The 16,771-nt window shown below is 45.7% G+C and overlaps 2 protein-coding genes across 3 annotated transcripts in view; one reads left to right on the forward strand and one right to left on the reverse strand.

Moving 5' to 3' along the window:
• The first annotated feature begins 4,054 nt into the window (after positions 1-4,054).
• edn3 (endothelin-3) overlaps positions 4,055-16,771 on the forward strand; it is a 59,680-nt gene continuing 46,963 nt past the window's right edge. The window contains exons 1-3 of one of the 2 annotated variants that reach the window (XM_031894664.1): positions 4,055-4,207; positions 7,037-7,443; positions 11,296-11,623. In XM_031894664.1, the coding sequence (XP_031750524.1) occupies positions 7,392-7,443; positions 11,296-11,623 (380 nt within the window). In that variant the 5' untranslated portion in view covers positions 4,055-4,207; positions 7,037-7,391. The remainder of the gene's footprint in view (positions 4,208-7,036; positions 7,444-11,295; positions 11,624-16,771) is intronic. The other variant, XM_031894663.1, reaches the window with a different exon arrangement.
• Positions 4,336-6,311, reverse strand: LOC116407987 (involucrin-like; the record flags this gene model as incomplete). Its single annotated transcript, XM_031894590.1, is given in 8 exon segments — positions 4,336-4,358; positions 4,416-4,434; positions 4,882-5,002; positions 5,145-5,244; positions 5,360-5,476; positions 5,794-5,818; positions 6,026-6,084; positions 6,287-6,311. Coding segments are annotated over 8 exon segments (489 nt in total), but the record flags the coding sequence as incomplete, so codon positions are not given.

Here is a 16,771-nt window from a genome sequence, read left to right on the forward strand (position 1 = left end):
ATACATAATAAGCTGGAGGAGCCGGGCCCTTATACATAATAAGCTGGGGGAGCCGGGCCCTTATACATAATAAGCTGGGGAGCCGGGCCCTTATACATAATAAGCTGGAGGAGCCGGGCCCTTATACATAATAAGCTGGAGGAGCCGGGCCCTTATACATAATAAGCTGGAGGAGCCGGGCCCTTATACATAATAAGCTGGGGGAGCCGGGCCCTTATACATAATAAGCTGGAGGAGCCGGGCCCTTATACATAATAAGCTGGAGGAGCCGGGCCCTTATACATAATAAGCTGGGGGAGCCGGGCCCTTATACATAAGAAGTTGGGGGTTAATTAGACTGTATAAACCCCTTTTTGCATTGAAATAAATATTTAAATAACTTACCTGATCCTTAAGGCTCTTGCAGCTTTCAGTCTGAGCGCATATAACCACCAATACCTGCAGCACAATCTGCACGGCCCAAGCGCCCTGGTTGCGCAGCGCAGCCCTGTATAATACGGGTTGATAGAAAATGAGAGGTTGAACTTACAAACTCCTTTCCAACAGGCTCTGTTGCTCCTTTACTCGCCCACTTCTCCCCGCAGTAGCCATTACCTGAGGAGACAAATAAAGTAAATACACTCTGGGACATCACACACTTGCCCATGGGTAACTGATAGCTCGTGGTTTGTAGGTCACATGTTCAGAAATCCTCTCAGTAAAATGCTACAAAATGGAGGGCGTTGTAGGGAGAGCCCTTATATGTGTTTTTTACCTCATGGATGGAACATTGACTTGCAGGTAAATGTACCTGGAGCTTCAGCAGGTAGAGGCCAGAGACCCTGCTGGTTTTGGGGTGAGGTCACATGACAGGAAATGAGATGGTTTCTTGGGGGGTGTTGAGCCAAATGTATTGTTTACTTGTTAGATTACTGTCACCTGATATGGGGAGAACCATTTGTGCCCACTGACATGGAAAGTAACAGTAAAACCCATTTTCCATAACAAAAAGTAAAAAGGCCACTGTAAAAGCTAATTTTTATATATCTGAAGGGATGGGAGTGGCCTATTTTGAACCTGACACACTGAGAACTTCCTGTATCAAGTCCTGGCGTTGCCCTTACTTCTCTCCTATTGGACCATTTCATTGGTTGCTTGTGTGCTCTAACCAGTTGCATAAACTGATAGGTCATTGGTTAATTTCTCCCTTGCAAAGACATAGGTAAACAGATCTAACTTAATGTTATATTAGATTTACAGGCACCGGAAGCAGAGTCAGACTGACAAGAGGCACAGCCAATAGGAGTTAAGCTGCCAGTACTATGTTTGACATCATATAAGGAAGTAAAAAGCGACTGTAGTGATTATAGGGGTCACTGACCCCCCCAGCAATGGGTCTGGGCAGAAGTAAAGGATCAGCAGAGGGAGGATTCTGAGGGGAATATCTCTCCAGCTGCTCATTTATTGTTAACTATATGTATGGCAAAGATTATTCTATTAATGGGAACTATTAGATTTGTGAATGTTGTACAAGTGGGGGGGGGGGGGGTCACAACAACAACAACAACAACAAGGGTGTTGCTTTGCATTGTCCCTCCTTTATTGTGCCTGGGCCCCTGGTATTACTAGGAACGCCTGTTCATTGGCACCTGAAGTGTTAATTTTGCAGATGTTCCCGGAGCGACTTGGTGGTATGAAAGTATTCAGATAATCCCCCTGGGGGGCAATAAAGAGGCTGCTTTTTGGATATGTGGGGGGGAGTTACATAGGGTCTCAACCTGTGGGTTGCCAAAAAGGGGAATCAACGCTATACACTATGATAGAAAGTATATATCATATTCTAAGCAAGGGTTAACGCCTATCTACATACGCTTTTGCCTTCACCGCTTCAGTTGTACCATGTGACCTTATTCATAAAGCCTGAATGTTAGTGGGGTGCACAGTCAGCAGCGGGCCCCTGGGTGGAAAATGTACTGTATGACATCATCACGTCTGACCCGGTAACATGTGACATCATCAGTTCATCTGTTAATGACTGGCTACGTGTTTGACATGGGAGCTCTGTCAGTGTTTAAAGACACAGATGAAGTGCATCTGGTTGCATCTGCCCCCCCTCCCTTACATGGTACTTCCGTGTTGCTAGGAGCACGGTACCTAGCGTGGGAATAAAGTGGATTCAGTTCATTTTAACTGGAAATGATCCTAAAATACCACTGCTTTCATAATAATAATACAACTACTGCCTCTGGCTGTGGGAGGGGTGCTGGGAGGTGCATATCAAGCAGGTCAGACATATTTGATATCAGATTTTTACCCCATGGAGTCCCTACAATGCTGGGGGATGGGGCACAAATGCCCTCTTTACCCCACCAACCTTTAATGTATTTATAAATATCCATTTTAATGTTACTGCCCAGCAGTCTCCTCCAGCTGGAGAGCAACAACTTACCCTTTAATGCTGGAAACCCTGTGCCCACCCAACAGTGTGTGGCCCATGTGCCTACGACCACGGGTTCTATTGGGTTCTTTGCTTCAGCTGTAGCGCTGGGGTCTGACCCTGAGTGCAAGGAGATTTTAGCCTAAAATGAAGAAAGAACAATACAGAAGGTTGTGCCCCCAATGTGGCAGGGATCATTCCCCGGGGTAAATGGAGGAAGCAATGCCTCTAACAGGAGGGCAACAGGGTCACGGAGTAACAGTGATTGGTGGGTGTCAGGGCAGAACCAGCAAGATAAGAAGAGATAATGGGTCACGGTCATATAAACAGTCAGTCCCATGGAATTCACTGAAATAGCCCCCCAATTGGGTCAGGGAATCTCATTTCTGGGTGACACTATTCCTTATGGGAAATGCACTGTGCAGGGTTGTGCTGAAAGCTATGCCCCCCCCCCCACATTAGGTGTATCCCCCCAACATTCCCCTTTATATAGGGACTTATGGGAAATACACTGTGCAGGGCTGTGCTGAACATTCTGCCCCCCACATTAGGTGTATCCCCCCAACATTCCCCTTTATATAGGGACTTTTAAGAAATGCACTGTGCAGGGTTGTGCTGAAAGCTCTGCCCCCCATATTAGGTGTATCCCCCAACATTCCCCTTTATATAGGGACTTATGAGAAATGCACTGTGCAGGGTTGTGCTGAAAGCTCTGCCCCCCCACATAAGATGTATCCCCCAACATTCCCCTTTATATAGGGACTTATGGGAAATGCACTGTGCAGGGCTGTGCTAAACTCTCTGCCCCCCATATTAGGTGTATCCCCCCAACATTCCCCTTTATATAGGGACTTATGAGAAATGCACTGTGCAGGGCTGCACTGAACTCTCTAACCCCCACATTAGGGGGCTGATTTACTAAGACACGAATTCCGACCGAATTGGAAAAATTCCGATTGGAAAACGAACATTTTGCGTCTTTTTCGTATTTTTTGCGATTTTTTCGGCGCCTTTACGACTTTTCGGAAATTATTGCGACTTTTTCGTTACCAATACGATTTGCGCGAAAAAACGCGAGTTTTTCGTAGCCATTCCGAAAGTTGCGATTTTTTCGTAGCGTTAAAACTTAAAAGGCGCAACGTTTTGCACAAGTTTTAACACTACGAAAAAATCGCAACATTTTGCGCAAGTTTTAACGCTACGAAAAAATCGCAACTTTCGGAATGGCTACGAAAAACTCGCGTTTTTCCGCAAAAATCGTATTGGTAAACGAAAAAGTCGCGATAATTTTCCTGAAAAAATCGCAAAATACCGATCATTACGAAAAAAACGCAATCGGACGCATTCGGCCCGTTCGTGAGTAAGTAAATGGGCCCCTAGGTGTATCCCCCCCCCAACATTCCCCTTTATATAGGGAATTATGGGAAATGCACTGTGCAGGGCTGTGCTGAACTCTCTGCCCCCCACATTGGGTGTATCCCCCCGACATTCCCCTTTATATAGACATTATATAGAGCCTGTGTGTTTGAACATTACCCTACTGGTGCCTGTGTGGTTAGACTGTAAGCTCCTGTGCTTAGCATGTAGTATACTCAGTGCAGGGTGTTTGGGTTAATATAGTCCCAGCTGGAATAGTTTATGTATCAGTCACTGGGCCGGGGCTGTGTTTGTCTGTGAGATTTGTGCCTGGAGCAGCTGAGACTCTGGCAGGGGGCCCTTCCCTTCACACCTGCTCCATGTTCCTTGGCTTGTGCCTCACACCTCCACATTCCTCTTCCCGGAGCCAAGAAGGTGAGTGCGGGATCCTAAACAGCACTGTATCTGCCCTCCTGCTGTTTCTAGTGCTGTATCTGCCCTCCTGCTGTTTCTAGTGCTGTATCTGCCCTCCTGCTGATTCCAGTGCTGTATCTGCCCTCCTGCTGTTTCTAGTGCTGTATCTGCCCTCCTGCTGTTTCTAGTGCTGTATCTGCCCTCCTGCTGTTTCTAGTGCTGTATCTGCCCTCCTGCTGTTTCTAGTGCTGTATCTGCCCTCCTGCTGTTTCTAGTGCTGTATCTGCCCTCCTGCTGATTCCAGTGCTGTATCTGCCCTCCTGCTGTTTCTAGTGCTGTATCTGCCCTCCTGCTGTTTCTAGTGCTGTATCTGCCCTCCTGCTGTTTCTAGTGCTGTATCTGCCCTCCTGCTGTTTCTAGTGCTGTATCTGTCCTTCTGCTGTTTCCAGTGCTGTATCTGCCCTCCTGCTGATTCCAGTGCTGTATTTGCCCTCCTGTTGATTCCAGTGCTGTATTTGCCCCCCCTGCTGATTCCAGTGCTGTATCTGCCCTTCTGCTGTTTCCAGTGCTGTATTTGCCCTCCTGCTGTTTCCAGTGCTGTATTTGCCCTCCTGTTGATTCCAGTGCTGTATTTGCCCCCCCTGCTGATTCCAGTGCTGTATCTGCCCTTCTGCTGTTTCCAGTGCTGTATTTGCCCTCCTGCTGATTCCAGTGATGTATTTGCCCTCCTGCTGTTTCCAGTGCTGTATTTGCCCCCCCTGCTGATTCCAGTGCTGTATCTGCCCTCCTGCTGATTCCAGTGCTGTATTTGCCCTCCTGTTGATTCCAGTGCTGTATTTGCCCCCCCTGCTGATTCCAGTGCTGTATCTGCCCTTCTGCTGTTTCCAGTGCTGTATTTGCCCTCCTGCTGATTCCAGTGCTGTATTTGCCCTCCTGCTGATTTCAGTGCTGTAATTGCCCTCCTGCTGTTTCTAGTTCTGTATCTGCCCTCCTGCTGATTCCAGCGCTGTTTCTAGTGCCGTATTTGCCCTCCTGCTGTTTCTAGTGCTGTATCTGCCCTCCTGCTGTTTCCAGTGTTATATCTGCCCTCCTGCTGTTTCTAGTGCTGTATCTGCCCTCCTGCTGTTTCTAGTGCTGTATCTGCCCTCCTGCTGTTTCTAGTGCTGTATCTGCCCTCCTGCTGTTTCTAGTGCTGTATCTGCCCTCCTGCTGTTTCTAGTGCTGTATCTGCCCTCCTGCTGTTTCTAGTGCTGTATCTGCCCTCCTGCTGTTTCCAGTGTTGTATCTGCCCTCCTGCTGTTTCTAGTGCTGTATCTGCCCTCCTGCTGATTCTAGTGCTGTATCTGCCCTCCTGCTGATTCCAGTACTGTTTCTAGTGCTGTATTTGCCCTCCTGCTGATTCTAGCCCTGTTTCTAGTGCTGTATCTATCTGCCCTCCTGCTGATTCCAGGGCTGTATCTGCCCTCCTGCTGTTTCTAGTGCTGTATCTGCCCTCCTGCTGTTTCCAGTGTTATATCTGCCCTCCTGCTGTTTCCAGTGTTATATCTGCCCTCCTGCTGTTTCCAGTGTTATATCTGCCCTCCTGCTGTTTCCAGTGCTGTATCTGCCCTCCTGCTGTTTCTAGTGCTGTATCTGCCCTCCTGCTGTTTCTAGTGCTGTATCTGCCCTCCTGCTGTTTCTAGTGCTGTATCTGCCCTCCTGCTGTTTCTAGTGCTGTATCTGCCCTCCTGCTGTTTCTAGTGCTGTATCTGCCCTCCTGCTGTTTCTAGTGCTGTATCTGCCCTCCTGCTGTTTCTAGTGCTGTATCTGCCCTCCTGCTGTTTCTAGTGCTGTATCTGCCCTCCTGCTGTTTCCAGTGTTATATCTGCCCTCCTGCTGTTTCTAGAGCTGTATCTGCCCTCCTGCTGTTTCTAGTGCTGTATCTGCCCTCCTGCTGTTTCTAGTGCTGTATCTGCCCCCCTGCTGTTTCTAGTGCTGTATCTGCCCTCCTGCTGTTTCTAGTGCTGTATCTGCCCTCCTGCTGTTTCTAGTGCTGTATCTGCCCTCCTGCTGTTTCTAGTGCTGTATCTGCCCTCCTGCTGTTTCCAGTGTTATATCTGCCCTCCTGCTGTTTCTAGAGCTGTATCTGCCCTCCTGCTGTTTCTAGTGCTGTATCTGCCCTCCTGCTGTTTCCAGTGTTATATCTGCCCTCCTGCTGTTTCTAGAGCTGTATCTGCCCTCCTGCTGTTTCTAGTGCTGTATCTGCCCTCCTGCTGATTCCAGTGCTGTATCTGCCCTCCTGCTGTTTCTAGTGCTGTATCTGCCCTCCTGCTGTTTCTAGTGCTGTATCTGCCCTCCTGCTGTTTCTAGTGCTGTATCTGCCCTCCTGCTGTTTCTAGTGCTGTATCTGCCCTCCTGCTGTTTCTAGTGCTGTATCTGCCCTCCTGCTGTTTCTAGTGTTATATCTGCCCTCCTCATGTTCCCTTATGGCTGTAATACCATAAGGTAGGTAACTGTAGGTAACAGCTGGGGGGAGGGGGGCTCACAGTTGCTATAGGGGGGACTCTGGTATCTGTATAGTTTGGGGAGCTGGGGGTGCAACATGAGATGGGCTTACTAAGTGTAACAGTATTGAGTGGAACTTCTAGTCCCCCCTTTCCCCTTGTATAAAGGGATCTGCCTGCAATAATATTACCCCTATTTAGAGCCAATTGGGCCGGACCGTTCTGACAGAAGCAATTAAGGGCAATAGAATGTTCAGTTTGGGGGGGGGGTACAATGATGGACACTGCAGGGTTAATGGGAGCTGCTGGAGAATTCGGGGGGACAAACACATTTTTTACATATTTTCTCCTTCATTTTTTCCCCCAGAGAGAGAGCCAATCCTGCCCCAGGTGTCGGCCCGCAGTGATAACCCATTCGCCTCCCCGGGGAGGTGCTGAGCGCTCCGGCCGGTGGGTGGCGCCTCATTCCGCTGCGCTGTCACTTTAAAGCGGCCAATTGTGCGAGCGTTTGTCAGTCGGAGCTGCAGGATTATCGCCAAGCGTGTTCCCTCCGCTGCTCCGGGACTGTCAGCCCCAAACTGCCCCACATCGGCACCCCGGCAGGGATGTATCAGCCCTGCACCCCAAGGATTATCTGAGGGAGCCCCTTTATTTATTGGGGGGAAGGAGAAGGAAGTTTCTATTTGTTCTATGCAGAGTTTGCTGCTTCTCATTGGGGGTTCATGGAGCTCAGAGCACTGATTCTGCTGGGGATTATTGTTACATCCAACACAGGTAAGTGGAGCTGGATACCCTGTACCCCAGTACCCCAACTGCCTCTTGGGGGGGCATTCAGTTTTTTCATTCTGCATTATGTTAATCTTGCATGTCATTTTTTTTATTTGAGGGGGGTTAGGAGGTTTTCTTTAGGTGCGGATTAAATCTGGGGGGGACCTCATACTAAACTCTGGGGGGGACCTCATACTAAACTCTATATGTCCACATGATTGTGGGGTCTCCTTATTGTAGGTTGTTGGTCTAGGGGTGGGAAAAGGGGGTTTTGGTAGAAGAATTAGGAGATAAATTATCGTTAGGATAATCTTATCCCGGGGGGCTGTACAGAATAATCATCTGTGAGTAGCCCCCCAATACCAGGGTATGTTTCAGGGCACAGTAGGAAACTCTTGGAATATTACAGGTTGGGTCACTGTGTAGAAGATTTTATACAGGAGATATGGGTGCTGCTCCTACGGGGGGGGTACTTACCTGAGCTCACCCGTCTGATAAAAATAGTAACTTCACTGCTGAATTTGTTCTTTTTGGGGGGCAATATTGTTTATATTGGGAGCCAGCTGTCACATTTTATAAAGGGAAGGGGGCTGTACAGAATAATCATCTGTAAGTAGCCCCCCAATACCAGGGTGCTTACCCTATGGGCATGTTTCAGGGCAACTCTGAGTTGGAATATGACAGGTTGGGTCACTGTGTAGAAGATTTTATACAGGAGATATGGGTGCTGCTCCTACCGCGGGGGGGGGGGGGGTACTTACCTGAGCTCACCCGTCTGATAAAAATAGTAACTTCACTGCTGAATTTGTTCTTTTTGGGGGGCATTATTGTTTATATTGCGTGCCAGCTGCCTGTGTCCGGTCACATTTTATAAAGTAAAGGGGGGCTGTATATTTGGGGTCACTTGGCTTATTGTGAGCCCCCTGGCACGGAACCATGTGACTCTCAAGTAATAGATCCCAGCGTGGAGCCAGCAAGGTGCCGCTCCTGTGCCTTGTCATTCCTGTTTGGCACCCTGTACAGGGCAGGGTCACTTGTATATAAACAAGGGGAACCCGGAAATGAGATTTGGGGGGACCCTGGCGATAGAGACGGTACAGTTGTCAGGCACGTGCCCCTGTGTTTGTCCGGTACATTGGCATTTATATTGGCTGATTTTAGGGTCATACTAAGGAAGGAGGTTGTACCCCATAATTGAAGAGGGCAGAACCCACAAAAACAATAGATTTAATGTCAGCTTTTGCCGTGTATTAGCAGGGGAGGTCCGTGCACCCCAAGTGTAGAGGGGAATGTGGCACCCAAGGGTGCCCTACCTGCAGCAGCTACTCTTAAATAAGTACCTCATATATATCCATCAGTATGTACCCCCATATGCAAAGCACACACCCCCATTCCCAAACATGGGGGTATTTAGTAAAAGACATGAGTCATCAGGGCAATACATGTTGGAATCATGTAAGATCTGCAGGGAAGCGTAACGCATCTACATTTACATACCTCACCCCAATCTATTAGCACCCCTAGTTTTCTGGTCCTGGTTTGGGGTGATTGTGTTCATCTTGATTAATTCACAAGAAGTGAATATGGGGGGGGTAGGAATGTGATCTCCCCGGGGCTGTATATTTGCGTTGCTGGGATAGGTGTGAGGTGTGAGACTGCTAGGACCATAAGGTGTTTTTTTTTTAGACTTGGAATTGGGGTTGATTGAATGATCCGATTGGACGGAAACCCCCCCCTCTTTTTTTTTATATTAAAGTGTAAAATAAAGCCGTGAATGTTCATATGATCCAGAGGGGGCAGAAGCAACTAAACTGCCCCCAGACCCGACATAGTGTTGTTACCTGAGCTCAAAGGGCTTTGAAGACAAATCCAATAATATTCTAGAATAATTTCCGTCTGGAACAAGGGGGGAAAAAATAACATTTCACGTGTCAAAAATCATAACAATTTCTTAGAAGCAAAGTCATGAATTTGTCAAGTTCAGATAAAAGGAACTTTTTCCGAGTGGAGGGGAGTGAATGGGGGGAGAGGGCTCCACTGAGCCATATGGTATCTGTATCTATCCACAGGGGTCCGACACTGTACAAAACCATATACAGCTATGGGATCCCTTATCCGGAAACCCATTATCCAGAAAGCTCCAAATTATGGAAAGCCCGTCTGCCATAGACTCCATTTTAATCAAATAATTTAGAATTTTAAAACTGATTTCCTTTTTCTCTGTAATAATAAAACAGTACCTGTACTTGATCCCAACTAAGATATAATTACCCCTTATTGGGGCAGAACAGCCCTATTGGGTTTATTTAATGGTTAAATGATTCCCTTTTCTCTGTAATAATAAAACAGTACCTGTACTTGATCCCAACTAAGATATAATTACCCCTTATTGGGGGCAGAACAGCCCTATTGGGTTTATTTAATGGTTAAATGATTCCCTTTTCTCTGTAATAATAAAACAGTACCTGTACTTGATCCCAACTAAGATATAATTACCCCTTATTGGGGGCAGAACAGCCCTATTGGGTTTATTTCATGGTTAAATGATTCCCTTTTCTCTGTAATAATAAAACAGTACTTGTACTTGATCCCAACTAAGATATAATTACCCCTTATTGGGGCAGAACAGCCCTATTGGGTTTATTTAATGGTTAAATGATTCCCTTTTCTCTGTAATAATAAAACAGTACCTGTACTTGATCCCAACTAAGATATAATTACCCCTTACTGGGGCAGAACAGCCCTGTTGGGTTTATTTCATGGTTAAATGATTCCCTTTTCTCTGTAATAATAAAACAGTACCTGTACTTGATCCCAACTAAGATATAATTACCCCTTATTGGGGCAGAACAGCCCTATTGGGTTTATTTCATGGTTAAATGATTCCCTTTTCTCTGTAATAATAAAACAGTACCTGTACTTGATCCCAACTAAGATATAATTACCCCTTATTGGGGGCAGAACAGCCCTATTGGGTTTATTTCATGGTTAAATGATTCCCTTTTCTCTGTAATAATAAAACAGTACCTGTACTTGATCCCAACTAAGATATAATTACCCCTTATTGGGGGCAGAACAGCCCTATTGGGTTTATTTAATGGTTAAATGATTCCCTTTTCTCTGTAATAATAAAACAGTACCTGTACTTGATCCCAACTAAGATATAATTACCCCTTATTGGGGGCAGAACAGCCCTATTGGGTTTATTTAATGGTTAAATGATTCCCTTTTCTCTGTAATAATAAAACAGTACCTGTACTTGATCCCAACTAAGATATAATTACCCCTTATTGGGGGCAGAACAGCCCTATTGGGTTTATTTCATGGTTAAATGATTCCCTTTTCTCTGTAATAATAAAACAGTACCTGTACTTGATCCCAACTAAGATATAATTACCCCTTATTGGGGCAGAACAGCCCTATTGGGTTTATTTCATGTTTTATTGATTTTTTTTAGTAGACTTCAGGTATGTAGGTCCAAATTACAGAAAGACCCCTTATCCGGAATACCCTTGGTCCCGAGCATTCTGGATAACGGGTCCTATACCTGTACAGACAAACTGACACAGTAGGTAACACGGGAGCTGCCTTTAAGAGCCTTAAGAGCTTGCAATCTAACAGGAACAGGGAGAGGGCACATCTGGGCTTTTATTCTCCCTATAAAAGGGCAAGTATGAGATTGTGCCCCTAGTTCTGCATCAGCCAGAAGGTAGGAATTATTTGAGCAAAGGCTTGAATTTTATGCCTACGTCTAAAGGCTTTACTTGCCCTTTAAATATTCCTCGCTTGAGTGTTTGACTGTTGTTGCTTCAAACTCCAAAGGGTCGCAAACTAAAACGTTCTTTTCCCAAACTCCAGGTTTTGCCGTTGTATCTCTGCCCCAGCCACCGGGGGGCAAACTGTTAAACCACTTATTGAAGGAGGGGGCAAGGAAAGGCAGCAGAGGGGAGAAGGAATCCGGGACCAACCCCCTCCAGCCCACAGGGTCTCTGCCTTTGGCTACAGCCTCGCCGGGGCCCCAGGGGACCCCAATTCCTGGATATGAGCAGAGGAGCGGCACCTCGCACCTGGAGGGGGATTCTGGGGGTGCCCGCAGGAGGGACCGGCGCTGCACCTGTTACACCTACAAGGACAAGGAGTGCGTTTACTACTGTCACCTGGATATCATATGGATCAACACCCCAGAGTAAGAACCTTTTCTCTTATATACCCCCAGCTGCCCCTCAGTGTAAGTGCAAGCACCCCTGGGGGGCACTGGGGAGTCAATGCTGTAGTGCAAGGCTGGGACTGTACCCCTATAATGCATGTGGGAACCCCAGTATCTAGCTGACAAGCTACATACCTTCCCCCATCAATGTTTCCTCTATTTCCCACCCACTTTGCCCCCCAAATACCCCGCATTATCCCCCCCAAATGCTGCACTATTAACCCCATGAATACACTGCCTTATTGCTCTGTAGTTTTAAATGGGAGGTTCACCTTCAATTTAACTTTTATATATTATAGAATGAACAATTCTAAGCAACTTATCAATTGGTCTTCATTATTTTTCAATATTTTATTATTTGCCTTCTTCTGACTCATTCCAGCTTTCAAAATGGGGGTCACTGACCCCGGCAGCCAAACCCTATTGCTCTCTGCTCTTACAAATCTATTAACATTGTTACTTTTTATTACTTATCTTACTATTCAGTCCATCTCCTATTCATATTACAGTCTCTCATTTAACCCACTGCCTGGTTGCCAAGGTAAAGAAGACCCTAGCAACCAAATAGCTGCTAAAATTCCAAATTGCAGAGCAGATCAACAAAAAGCTACATAACTGAAAAAAACACAAAAAAATAAAAAATGAAGACCAATTGCAAATTGTCTCTAAATATTGGTGTCTACACTGTATCAGTTGTGGGGGGAAGGGGGGGGCGTATCTGGCAGCCATGAGATAGGGTTCATCTGGTGCTGAGGGTAACTGTACTGACCGGGGAAGGTTTATTTTCATAGAGACGGGGGGGCTTTTCTCTATCATGATTATATGTCGGCCTTTGGGCATGGAGTTACGAGCCCGTTGGAACCCCCGGAGCTGCCATGTCGCCATCCCATTCGCACTCAGGCTTTTTTGTGATGATCAAATTATTTACATTCCACTCTCTGGCACTTCTGAGAATTGAAGGAATATTATCGCGTTCCATTTGCTTTCAAAATTGTATGTTTGGGTTTACTTCCCCTTGAATTTCAGGGCACTAGGGGTAGGTCTGTGTCCATTCCCCATAATAGAGCAGTAGAACAATCTAATATAGTAATATGTGGAAATGCAATGTGGAGAGAGAAAACATTTATAGCCCCAAATAAGTATCTCCCCCCCCCCCCCCTACAAAAAAACAGTATAATTTGTTTGTATATTTGCAATTGGTCTTCATTTTTTATTGTTTGTAGTTTGTTAGTGATTTAACTTTTTGTTCCGCAGCTCTTTAGTTCATAGTTTCATGGTCCAATTGACCTTAGCAACCAGGGAGTGGTTTGAATGAGAGGCTGGTATATGAATAGGGGAGGGGCTGAATAGGAAAAATAACATATAAAAGTGACAATAACAATAAAACTGGAGCCTCACAGAGCAATAGGGTTTTGGCTGCCGGGGTCAGTGACCCCCATTTGATTGTTGGGAAGAGTCAGGAGAAGAAGGCAAATAAATAATTCAAAAACTATAAAAAAAATAAATAATGAAGACCAATTGAAAAGTTGCTAAGAATAGGCCATTCTATAACATACTAGCAGTTAATTTAAAGGTAAACCCACCCCTTTAAACAGAAGCTGTGCTGCCTTTCCTACTAGGGACCCCCCCTCACACCACCCACCCGCATACTGTATGAATGGAGCGGCTCACTGGCCGCCCCCCGTGCAACTAATGGACCGGTCCCGCTCTTTGTTCATTGGTGTTGAGTTTCCAGCCCTTTATTGTGGGAGAATCCAGCACAAAGGCCAAACTGTTCCTGCCCTTCGGTTCTGCGCCTTTAAAGCGACTTGTGATTTCATGCCCGGCGATTCCGGTGTCACTTTTGGCTCCGAGACGCAAATAGTTTTTTCCCCAGACTCCTAAGAGTATTATTAAATGGCTGAGAGAGGATTCTTTCCCACCGGCATGTGGGGGCCCAGTCAGGCCCAGTCACTTCTGCCCCAGTAAATCAGACGCTTGGTCTCCGTTTATTGGCTGCAGCGCCGACAGTGTGAGGTTTATAGGGGATATTATCAATTTTCACTGGTCTGTTTCTATGGAACTGGTCTGGCAGCTCCATTAGAAATAATGGTGAGAGGAAGAGACAGTCACCGGACCAGAATATGCTTTTAGCTGCTGTTCTGCGTTGCTGAGGGTTTTATTTGAAGCCACAAAGGCATTTTTTGACCAATCCTTTTCAATTGGTCTTCATTATTTATTTATTATAGTTTTTGATCTATTTGACTCTTTGCAGCTTTCAAATGGGGGTCACTGACCCCGGCAGCCAAAACCTATTGCTCTGTGAGGCTCCAGTTTTATTGTTATTGTTACTTTTTGTAACTTTATTTTCTATTCAGCTCCTCTCCTATTCATATACCAGCCTCTCATTCATACTGCTCCCTGGTTGCTAAGGTAATTTGGACCCTAGCAACCAAATAGCTTCTGAAACTCCGAGGACAAAAAGTGAAATAACTAGGTATGCACCGAACCCACTTTTTTGGGTTCAGCCGAACCCACGAACCCACCCTGACGGATTCTGCCGAATTGTGTCTGAATATTACTCTCTACATCATAATAAAAGTTAATGCAGGTGGGAAGGGGCCATAGTTCGACCCACGGAAGATCAGACGTTCCCTCCCATTGGCGGAGAGATGTCTTTTGGCGCTAAGATGGCTTCCGTTGAAATAAATGGCTACTGCCTGTGGTCTCCGGTGGTAACCGGCATTGTTTCACCAGCAGAGCAAGTACCGGGGGTGCTAGGGGCCTTAGTATTGCCCCCCAACATCAAGTAGGAGCAGAAATAAATTGTATTCTATGATGGGTCCCCAGATAGTATTTATTTGCCTATATAGCACCTCAATAAATGGAAACGGGGGGGGGGGGATTTTGTACAATTTGCTGTGATTGGCTGCGTTCAAATTAAAATGTGTCAATAGCTCTTGACAAGCCATAGGGGGCGCTGATTGGTCTACGGGGTCAAACTAGGAGCCCCAAAATGTGCTTTGCAGAATAGACAGTGGAAGTAGAAATTGGGGCTCATTAGTGAATCCCTCATACGTGGGGGGGGGGTTCTTGGTGAACATTTAGAGAGAATATTGGATATTTTCAATGTATAGAACTGGTATGTATGGCAGCCTGTTGCCCCCAGCTGCCCTACGGTACTGGAGATTAGTGATGAGCCAATCTGTCCCTTTTCGCTTTGCCGAAATTTTGCCCCTGTTTTGCGAAAAAATTTGCCAGTTCTGAAATGTGGAATTTTGCAGCAAATCCGTGCCTGTGAGTTATTTACTTGCCTTTTTCTGTTAAGCAAAATCCCCATATGTCGAAATTAATCTACAGAGTCATGTGTCAGGGGGTCTCGCTGTGGGCCCCCCCCACCAGCTACATTCGGCAGGGCGGCTGCTGCCTCAAAGCTCCCATTTTCCCATCTGAGAAACTCGTGTCCGGTGTCAGAGAAATAGAAATGATCATAAAATAATGTGGGGTCCTGGGGCCGGACAGCTGCGCCTTTGGGGGTTTGGCAGTCAGGGGCGGGGGGGCTCTGTGGGACTATTGCCAATGGGAATTACAGAGAAAAGGGAATCATTTAACCATGAAATAAACCCAATAGGGCTGTTCTGCCCCAATAAGGGGTAATTATATCTTAGTTGGGATCAAGTACAGGTACTGTTTTATTATTACAGAGAAAAGGGAATCATTTAACCATGAAATAAACCCAATAGGGCTGTTCTGCCCCAATAAGGGGTAATTATATCTTAGTTGGGATCAAGTACAGGTACTGTTTTATTATTACAGAGAAAAGGGAATCATTTAACCATTAAATAAACCCAATAGGGCTGTTCTGCCCCCAATAAGGGGTAATTATATCTTAGTTGGGATCAAGTACAGGTACTGTTTTATTATTACAGAGAAAAGGGAATCATTTAACCATGAAATAAACCCAATAGGGCTGTTCTGCCCCCAATAAGGGGTAATTATATCTTAGTTGGGATCAAGTACAGGTACTGTTTTATTATTACAGAGAAAAGGGAATCATTTAACCATTAAATAAACCCAATAGGGCTGTTCTGCCCCAATAAGGGGTAATTATATCTTAGTTGGGATCAAGTACAGGTACTGTTTTATTATTACAGAGAAAAGGGAATCATTTAACCATTAAATAAACCCAATAGGGCTGTTCTGCCTGTTGGTGGTCTAGATGGTCAAGCTCTGAGAATGTTCTAATGCTCTGATTGGCTACAGGATGGTCTAGTCATGGGAATGTTCTAATGCTCTGATTGGCTACAGGATGGTCTAGTCAAGGGAATGTTCTAATGCTCTGATTGGCTACAGGTTGGTCTAGTCATGGGAATGTTCTAATGCTCTGATTGGCTACAGGATGGTCTAGTCAAGGGAATGTTCTAATGCTCTGATTGGCTACAGGTTGGTCTAGTCATGGGAATGTTCTAATGCTCTGATTGGCCACAGGTTGGTCTAGTCATGGGAATGTTCTAATGCTCTGATGGGCTACAGGTTGGTCTAGTCATGGGAATGTTCTAATGCTCTGATGGGCTACAGGTTGGTCTAGCCTGGGGAGTGTTCTCATGTTTCGATTGGCTACAGGTGGGTGAAGCCCAGGGAATGTTCTAATGGTCTGATTGGCTACAGGTTGGTCTAGTCATGGGAATGTTCTAATGCTCTGATTGGCTACAGGTTGGTCTAGCCTGGGGAATGCTACAAGTAGGTCTAGTCCTGCTAGAAATTCTAGAAAAGAAATATAATTTAGTTGGAATTATAAAATTTTAAAGTAGCCTGGAGGCGTTGCAGGGGAGATAGTTTTCAGACCATTACATTACTGGAATATAGAAATAACACTTATTTTCTTTCCCTTGGAGTGTGGCCAATGGTAAGCGCCGGGCTCATAAATTTATAGAATATTTTCCCCCATTTGGGAAGCCAATAGGAGTCTGAATGGAAACTTATATTTATTATTTATTTTATTAAGTGGAGACTTCAGATCCGAGTTGCACCTCGTTCTCCCCCCGTTAGAGTTTAGTGACAGATCTTTTTGCCCCGAGCCCATTATCCAATATAATGATTTAACACGCACCACTGGGTGTATGTGAGAAATAATGGTTGTTTATTCCT

The sequence above is a fragment of the Xenopus tropicalis genome, chromosome 10 (genome assembly GCF_000004195.4).
Source record: "Xenopus tropicalis strain Nigerian chromosome 10, UCB_Xtro_10.0, whole genome shotgun sequence".
NCBI lineage: Eukaryota > Metazoa > Chordata > Amphibia > Anura > Pipidae > Xenopus > Xenopus tropicalis.